Here is a 9,833-nt window from a genome sequence, read left to right as displayed (position 1 = left end):
AATCGAATCACAATTTCATCTTCTCAAATATACAATTTAAAAATCCGGAAGACTCCCGTTACATTTATTACAAAACAATTGTAAATGAAAAAAAATAATCCTAAAAACAAGTGTTGTCTTCTCAAATGATGCTCAAAAATTCCGCTGCACAAGTCCAATTCCTCGCAAAAAACATCAATCTCATACATAAGAAAGCAAATGTCAGCAAAGATAAAAATTAGAGGGAAATAAAAAGGGTAAAAATAGAAAACTTACGCGAATAAGAGAGATCACTTACTCGACTATTTGTCAGTGATCCTTTGGTCGGTCACAATTCCTGCTGTCGTGGTTCGCCATCTGCCCACAAGCCTTGCATCTTCTTAATGGTTTCTTATTGACTTCCCCCGCTCTTTCTCTTTGTAAAATCATTCTTTTTCCCGAGCCTTTGTTTTTGCATTGTCTTGGAGGCAAAATTGTAATTTCGCTAGGCACACTTGTACCCAAGAGCATTCCAATTTGCGCATTTTTGTCCCTTTTCTTTCCAATACTACTATTACCACCATCATCAGCGACACTACTTGTTGTTTCTGCAAGTACCCTTTCCTTGAACCCGCGTAAAATGGTTAGTAACTCATCACAATTAACAGGACTCTGTTCAACTAGTGACACACAAGTGAACATTTCTGACCACAATTCAGTCAGTTTGTTCTTTTGTGCATCGACTGATCTGCAATCAGCAAGCAACTGCCCATCAGAATTGAAGATTGGCTGGCAGGTTGCTAGTTTGCTCCACCTATTAAGTAGGTATTTGCTTGGAATTTTCTCAAAACCATAATCTTTAAGGACACAGAGAATATGTCGACAGAGTATTCCATGTCGTTCAAATTTCTTGCAATTGCATACTAGTTTCACTTCACCTGTCTTATAACCCACCTTATAGTCTTTCTTTCTCTCACGATCCTTGACGTCTATATAGAGAATTGCATGATTCTTATCTTTTTCTTTGTCCCCAATGGCACATGTAAAGCATGCTGCTTTTATTTCCACTTTGAACTCCTCGAAAATTCTCGGAGTGTAGGTTTTCACGCATGCTTTTCTAGGTCTAGAGGAGTAGCCAAGTCAGGAAACGAGTACTTAGATTGTGCAATCAGTTTTGATTGAGCCCATCGTTGTCTATCCATTGCACTCTCAAAGCGCATCCAAAACTTAACAAGGGTCAAATTTGGATTAGTGAAATTGCTAAAAAAATGATTTTCTGACTCGGACCTCGAGGTGGTTCTCATCAACCCTCCTAAGAACAAGTCACGAAAGTAAGCTGGAATCCAAAATCGTCTAATGCCATACTTTTCCTGAAGCCACTCATTATCCGACAACCCATGAGCTTCCACAATGGCTGTCCATCTTTCCTCAAATTCAGCAGGCTCCACATCTTCGCCCCAAACACATGAGTTTATCTCTTTCAAAAACTCAGTTTCTCTACATATCACAGGCCCTACCTTCTCTGGAAACTTCTTCAATATGTGCCACATGAAATATCTATGTTGCACTTTATCTTTAAAGACTTTCTTAAGTCCTCCTTTTAATCCCCAAATCTTCGTCAGTTATTATACACACAGGATAACGACCCCCCATAGCTTCTAGGAATCTCGTAAATAACCAAGCAAATGACTCCTTTCTCATATTTATAAGAAGCCCAGCCCCAAAGGTCACACATCTCTTATGATGATCCACCCCTGTGAAAGGGGCGAATATCATTCTATACTTATTTTTCCTAAAGGTAGTGTCAAAGGATGTCATGTCCCCAAATAGCAAATAATTTTTTATACTAATAGGGTCAGTCCAGAAAACATGTGACAATCTACCTCTCTCATCTACCTCAAAGTCAAAGTAAAAGGATGGACACATTCTTTTTATTTTCATAAAATGCTCAATAAGCATTTGAGCATCCCCTTCTGACAAGAACTTTTTGATATCCCTTGAAAAGTTTTTAAAGTCTTCCAATGAAGCACCCACATTCTGATAACCTCTGACATACTCCTTAAACATCCTATAGGTCATAACTGGACCTTTGTTAACCTTTGAGTTGTCAACTATCATTTTTTTATGAACTATATTCAATTCTCTCGTTTGCGTCAGATGTACCATTGTTAATGGTGTAGCTGGCATATGATTATGTCCTTCAACAAAACCATAAATTTGGTATTTACCGTTAGCAATTCGTTTAAAGTTAATCCTAGCAAGGCAACCTACACTAGTCCTTTGCCTACGGTGTTTTTTGCCTTTGGCTTCACATTCTCCGGCCTTATTACACAAACAAGTTTTATGTGTAGTGACATCCTGTTTATTCTTTTGTGAGCCTTTTCTAGTCATAAACCCACATTCTTTTCCATATGCTTCATAAAAGGCCATACCGAGTTCAAGTGTATCAAAGACCATACCAATAATAGGCTTGAGATGGGTAGGACAACCAAAAATTCGATTCATGTTGCTTGAACCGGACGCCTTCTCCTCCTCTGCATCCTCTATTACCTCTGCCTCCTCTATTACCTCTGCCTCGTCTACTACGTCATCTGCAAATGTGATGAAATTAAAGTACAGTTAGGATTTAGATTTACTGGATAACTCAAGTATACAACATCACAGTTATATAGAAAGATTCGATCATTCAACAGTTCAATGTAATTAATTGTACCTTGTACGATTTCAGGAACATCAATGTTAAGGGCAGATATTTCTGATATGGATTGAGATGCAATAACTTCAACCATCTGTCCTTCATTTGTAATGTCATTTGTAATGGACATTAGAAGAACTACGCGACCCCATTGAACTAAGAATGTCATTGCTGCAATAACAACCACTTAAAATTAAATAACTAACACTAAAATCATATCAGGGAAGTATTACTAAAATTAAATTTAGAAATTTTGATGCACGTAGCAATAATTTGATGCACGTAGCTAATAGTTTGACGATTGTAAAACCTGTCTAGTTAAAATTAATCGATTAATTGAAAAATTACAAACAGATGAAACTATAAACCCTAATTTGACGCACATAGCAACAATTTGATGCACGTAGCTAATAATTTGACGATTGTAAAACCTGTCTAATTCATAAAACTGAGCCAACAATATCACGATTTCAACCAATTTAAGCAATTTCTCAATTTACGGAACCCTAATTTCTCAAATTACCAAACCCTAATTGCTCAAATTCAACAATTTTAATCGATTAATTGAAAAATTACAAACAAATCAAACTATAAACCCTAATTTTAATCGATTAACTGAAAAATTACAAACAGATCAAACTATAAACCCTAATTTTAATCGATTAATTGAAAAATTACAAACAGATGAAACTATAAACCCTAATTTGGCGCACATAGAAACAATTTGATGCACGTAGCTAATAATTTGACGATTGTAAAACCTGTGTAATTCATAAAACTGAGCCAACAATATCACGATTTCAAGCAATTTAAACAATTTCTCAATTTACCGAACCCTAATTTTTCAAATTCAACAAATTAATCAGCAATTTCGAAATATTACCTTGAATAAAAAGGTTCCATTCATGAAGGACGCGTCGAATAGGTAGATCGTTGAAGAGATTGATGGATCAGTAGTTGAGGATCAATGGCGCGCATAAAATAGCGTTGTGAAGATGGTGATATTCGAGGAGAGAGAAAGAATGATAAGAGTGAAACGAAAATTGGAAAATGACGGAGTTGTTTAGGGGTAGGTGATTGATTTGCGCGCGCGTCAAATTATTCTATTAGATTAAGGTGGTTCTCACGGTTCTCATTATATGGGTGGTTCTCACTGGATCCCGACCATATATATATATATATATATAGAAGAGATCAACTAAGTCCATGTATATGTATTGAGTCCATAAGTTCTATTAAGGGCCATTGGATGGTGAAAATGGATGGCCAAGATCAACCCCAAAAAAGTGTGTTTAATAGCTAATCTCACCATTTCTCTCCTCTTTCACTAATCCACTCTAATTAATCACTAATTTACTATATATTTGTTTTCCACTCATCCATTTCTCTCTCCACAAAATCTCATTATAGACGGACACTATCCGTCTATACGTATAGACGGATACCACTTCCCCTCACAAAATACTCATTTGCCATAAAATGGGAAGCACATGGGGGTGCCCCCACCTTGTCCCCCTTACCCATTTTATTAGAGGTCTTTACCCGTCTGTTCGCCCACCCGTCTATACTAAGACCTATTGTTCTCTCTCATCTTACACATTTCACTTCTCTCTTCTCTCAAACTCTAAAAAAAAAACACAAATAAATAAAAAAAAACCCAAATAAATAAAAAACCCAAAAATCCAAATAAATAAAAAAAATCCAAAACACCCAAAAAAATCAAAAACCCAAAAAATCAAAAATCCAAACAAATAAAAAAAGTTCTCTTCCTCTACACCACCACCCCACCCGACACCACCCACCGCCACGACCCACCGTCTCACAACCACCGCCGCCGCCAACCCCACCGCCGCCGCAACGTTTTTTTTTTTCTTTCGTTTTGGTGTTATTTTTTATCTTTTGAGTTGTTTTTTTCATTCGTTATTTTTGTTGTGTTTTTTTCATTCGTTATTTTTGTTGTCTTTTATTTTGTTTATTCTTGTCTTTTTATCTATTTTCTCAATTCTCGCTTTTTTTTTACATTTTTTTTCTTAAGATTTTGGGTAAAATAAATCTCATATAATAAGTTAATTTTAATCTTTTGAAAAAATAACTTTATTATCTCGTTTTGTGGTGGTAGTTTGGTGGACTAAAGTTATAGAAAAAATGGACTAAAGTTATACAAAAATGGACTAAAGTTATACAAATATGGACTAAAGTTATACAAAAATGGACTAAAGTTATACAAAAATGGACCAAAGTTATACAAATATGGACTAAAGTTATACAAATATGGATTAAAGTTATACAAAAATGGACTAAAGTTATACAAAAATGGACTAAACGTATAACTCCACTCAGTAAATGTATAACTTATACTCAGTAAATGTATAACTCTAGTAACGATATGAGTAACTTCTACTCAATGAATGTATAACTCCAGTAAGAATGTGTGTAATTTCAATGAAAGTATAACTTTTGTTTTTTCATTTCTCGTTGTTGACAAATAAAAAAAATATAAGTATAACAACAAAAAATAACAAATAAAAACCAACACTATAAATTTGAATTTACATAAGTACTGTTTGTATAACTTTAGTCAATTTTTGTATAACTTTAGTCCATATTTGTATAACTTTAGTCAATTTTTGTATAACTTTAGTCCTTATTTGTATAACTTTAGTCCATTTTTGTATAACTTTAGTCCATTTTTTGTATAACTTTAGTCCTTATTTGTATAACTTTAGTCCATTTTTGTATAACTTTAGTCCATTTTTGTATAATTTTAGTCCTTATTTGTCCAACAACACCGACACACAAATACCAAAGAAATACAAGTAATTAGAAATTTTTTGTCCAACAAACTCAAATAACTTTAGTCCAAAATCGTATAACTTTAGTCCAAAATCGTATAACTTCACTGACAAATTTGTGTAAGTTTTAGTCATATAGTCCAATCAACATCATTTTTTGTATAACTTCAGTCATTTTTTTGTATAACTTTAGTCCAAAATTGTATAATTTTAGGAATATATATTCAGATTTGAAACCAGCACAATAAGAAGATGAGATTAAAGTCTTTTTTTTTTTTTTTTTGGGAAAATGTAAGCTTCCATTAGATAAAATGATACCCTGTTACAACAATTTTCAAGGAGTAGTCACCATGACCATCCTGCCATTACGTATCTCATCTAGCCATAGCTGTGTGTTCCTATGCCTACTACTAATATGACATTGACCAACTCTTACAATCACCTCATTACAAATCAGACTCACGACCATCTCTGGCCTCATCATCAGACCATCTACTCTACTTCTATTCCTGCACCACCAGATCATAGCCATGAAGTTTGCTAGGATCATAGCCACCACCTTCTTCTTGCAAGTAGACCGTGCTCTCCAATGCAACCACCACGCAATACAATGCTGTCTAGGCAGCTCCACCTTGCACCACTGAGATATTTTAGACCTGCAAAGCTCACTGTACTGACACTGAAAGAAGATATGCTCATGATCTTCTTCCTCAACACCACACAAATAACACACATTGGCCTGCACCATTCCAAACCTCTGTAATCGATCCTGAGTTAGCAGTTTCTGCTGGGCAACAAGCCATACCAGAAAAGCATGTCTTGGAAGCATCCACTTAATATTCACCCAAGGAAGCCAGGGAAGCACTATTCCACGAGGATTGAGCCACTCATACCCTTGTTTTGCAGTGTACTCCTGTCCCCCCTGACTATGGAAAATTAAAGGTTTCAAAGTCTCTTTTTAACTGGCAGATTTTACGCCAAGTCCAGCTCTTTTGTTAAGAGTAGGTGCATAATTTTCCCATAGGCTGCTCTTTATATAAACTGAATGTACCCATTTTACCCATAGGTGGTCAGCTTTGCTTTCAATCCACCATACATACTTTCCTATGGCTGCAACATTCCAGTCATACAACTTCCTAATCCCAAGGCCACCCTGTTGCTTAGGTGTGCAAATTTTATCCCACGCAACCAAGGCTGGTCCATCCCTCTGTTCAGCTCCATGCCAAAGAAATCCTCTACAGACTGCCTCAATTTGTTTTAACACTGTTTTAGGCAAGATGAATATCTTTGCCCAATATGAATGAAGAGTGCTAAGAACAGCCTTTATGAGCACGAGCCTACCAGCATAAGATAGCTTCCTGTTCCCAATACTCCTTATTCGAGCAACAATTTTCTCCACTAAACAGTTGCAGTCCATCACAGAAAACCTTTTAGAAGAGACATTTATGCCAAGATACCTAAAAGGGACCTCCCCCTTCTTCATCCCTGTAACTGTCTCCACCTCCTTAATCAGAGTAGCCTCCATCCCATTACAATAGAAACTTGACTTATCCCTGTTAAGCTTCAATCCTGATGCCTTAGAAAAATAATCAAAGGCATTAAGCATAAGCTCAATGCTCTTCCTATTCCCCCTGCAAAACATAATGAGATCGTCTGCAAAGCACAAATGAGATAAGCCAATGCTTTTACATAAAGGATGAAACCTGAATTTATCATGTTGTTGAACAACCATCAATATCCTGCTAAGATACTCAATGCACAGCGTAAAAAGGAGAGGAGACAATGGGTCTCCTTGCCTCAATCCTCTTCTTCCAGGGAAAAACCCAAACACCTCACCATTCATAACAAGAGAGTAAGATGGTGTGGAAACACATTGCATAATTAAAGCAATGGACTGTGCTGGAAAGCCAAGAGCATCCAACATATCATGTACAAAAACCCACTCCACTGAGTCATACGCCTTCTGCAGATCCAGTTTCATAAGCATTCTAGGTGAGCATGCTTTCCTTTTATACAATCTGATCAAATCTTGGCAAATAAGAATGTTCCCTACTATATCCCTTCCTTTTGTAAACGCACTCTGTGCAGGATTGATGATATCAGGTAGAATGTCCCTAAGCCTATTACACACCACCTTAGCAAGGCACTTATAGATGGTGTTACAGCAGGCAATAGGACGAAATTGTTGCACAGTATCAGGGATATCAACCTTAGGAATTAGAGTAAGAATGGTATTGTTACATTGCTTCAGCATCCTCCCTTTGGTATAGACATCCCTAATAGCCCTACAAACATCAGTCCCAACAATGTGCCAAGTATCTTTAAAGAACTGGCTACTGTACCCGTCAGGTCCAGGTGCCTTGTTCCCAGGAATATCAAACATAGCATCCTTTATCTCATTATCAGACAGAGGAGCTAACAATCTCTCCCTGTGGTCCACAGTTAAGCATTTCCCTTTTTCTGACAATCACCTTATTCACAGGGCACACCTCTTTTGAGTCTCCAAGCAAAGACTTATAGAACTCCTCAAAAGCAGCTTGAATTGCAACATTAGAATTACACACATTATGATGCATATCCTTTATCTGGTATACCCTATTCTGACTTCTTCTCTTCCTGATACTAGAATGAAAAAACGCAGTATTCTCATCTCCATTAGCCACCCATGCCTCTTTAGCTTTCTGTTTCAAATACATATTCCTAGCTTTCTGTAGCTCCTCAAACTCAGTAGCACAGAGTCTTTCAGCCTGACACATCTCTTCATTAAGAGGGTCCATAATCAGCTTGGTCTGAGCCTCCTTCAGAGCCAATTCAGCAACATTAGTTAAATTCTCAATGTCACTAAATTGCTCCTTATTTAACTTTTTAAGCTCACCCTTAAGTTTCTTCAGTCTAGTCACCACACGAAACATAGGGGTACCATTCACTTCTTTACTCCAAACTGTGCTAACTACCTCCTCAAAATTCTTGGCCAACGCCCACATGTTAAAATACTTAAAAGCAGCAGACCTCCTAACCATTTGCAACTCAAAATTAATCAAGCAAGGGCAATGATCAAACAGTCCCTCTGGGAGGAAATTAGCAACACTTTCAGGAAACATATTGATCCAATCATCATTAATCAACACACGATCAATTCTGCTATAAATTTTACCACCATGCTCATGCTTGTTATTCCAAGTGTAAAATGACCCATTCCCTTTAAGATCATGAAAATTACACTCATGAACAACCTTAGCCATGGGCACAATCTCAGCTCTGGTAACTTCAGCTCCTCCTATTCTTTCATTAGCAGCCAGTACATTATTGAAGTCACCACAGGTAATCCAAGGCCCTGTCACATACCTATGGTACTTCCTAATACTATTCCATAAACCAGTTCTTTCTTGGGCTTTATTAAACCCATATACCAAGGTAATCCAAAAACTCCTACTCCTAAGTTTATCTTGGACCTCAGCATGTATAGTTTGAGCAGTAACATCCTTCACATCCACAATAAACATAGTAGGATCCCATAGTAACCATATTCTACCTCCTCTATGCATACTAGAGTTGGTACAAATAGCCCAATTATCACATAAGCTATTCTTAACTTTATTCCATCTACTACTTTTTATTTTAGTTTCAATCAACCCAAACAGTCCTACTTTATTATGATGCAGAAATCTTTTTATTTCATACTGTTTATTAGGACTATTCAAACCACGCACATTCCAAAATCCACAGCTACCCATTATCACCAACAAGCTTACTACAATCATTTTTTGTATAACTTTAGTACAAATTTGTATAACTTTAGTACAAATTTGTATAACTTTAGTCCCAAATTGTATAACTTACACAAATTTGTCAGTGAAGTTGCATAGTATAACTTCAGTCATTTTTTGTATAACTTTAGTCCAAATTTGTATAACTTTAGTCCAAAATTGTATAACTTTAGGAATATAAATTTAGATTGAAAACAAACACAATAAGAAGATGAGATTAAAGTTATTTTAGTTATATAGTCCAAGTTTATATAACTTTAATGTTTGAAGTGTATAACTTTAGTAGTAAGTAGTGTAACTTTAGTAGTAGATAGTATAACTTTAGTTGTGTTCACATATAGATCTGAAAATTCAAAATAAAATAAAAAAGAACACAAATGTAAATTGTAAATAAAAACTATAAAGTAGAAAAAACCGTAAATCTCGCCAATACTAGATCTAAAATAAAAAACAAAATTGAGAAGAAGAAAACTAGATCTAAAAACTAATAACTTTAACCCATAATAACAAAAACCCGCCAATCTAAAAAAAACAAATAACTAAAAAAAACCAAATAACAATAAAAAACCAAATAACAAAATAAAAAACAAAAAACCAAAAACCAAAAACCAATAAAACAAA

The 9,833-nt window shown here is 35.7% G+C and overlaps 2 protein-coding genes across 2 annotated transcripts; both read right to left on the bottom strand.

Annotated features, from left to right (window-relative positions):
• Positions 1-288: 288 nt before the first annotated feature.
• Positions 289-2,822, bottom strand: LOC141614203 (protein FAR-RED IMPAIRED RESPONSE 1-like). The gene is made up of 4 exons (XM_074432961.1): positions 2,672-2,822; positions 1,842-2,549; positions 1,324-1,555; positions 289-1,081 (listed from the first exon to the last, which is right to left on the bottom strand). Exons 1-4 carry the CDS (start codon positions 2,820-2,822, stop codon positions 289-291), a joined length of 1,884 nt encoding a protein of 627 aa, XP_074289062.1.
• Positions 2,823-7,847: 5,025 nt separating this feature from the next.
• LOC141614202 (uncharacterized) lies at positions 7,848-9,179 on the bottom strand. The gene has a single exon (XM_074432960.1). It carries the CDS (start codon positions 9,177-9,179, stop codon positions 7,848-7,850), a length of 1,332 nt encoding a protein of 443 aa, XP_074289061.1.
• Between the last annotated feature and the right edge of the window lie 654 nt (positions 9,180-9,833).

This window comes from Silene latifolia, chromosome 11 (assembly GCF_048544455.1).
Source record: "Silene latifolia isolate original U9 population chromosome 11, ASM4854445v1, whole genome shotgun sequence".
NCBI classification, from domain to species: Eukaryota; Viridiplantae; Streptophyta; class Magnoliopsida; order Caryophyllales; family Caryophyllaceae; genus Silene; species Silene latifolia.
This window is presented reverse-complemented; position numbering and strand designations above follow the sequence as displayed.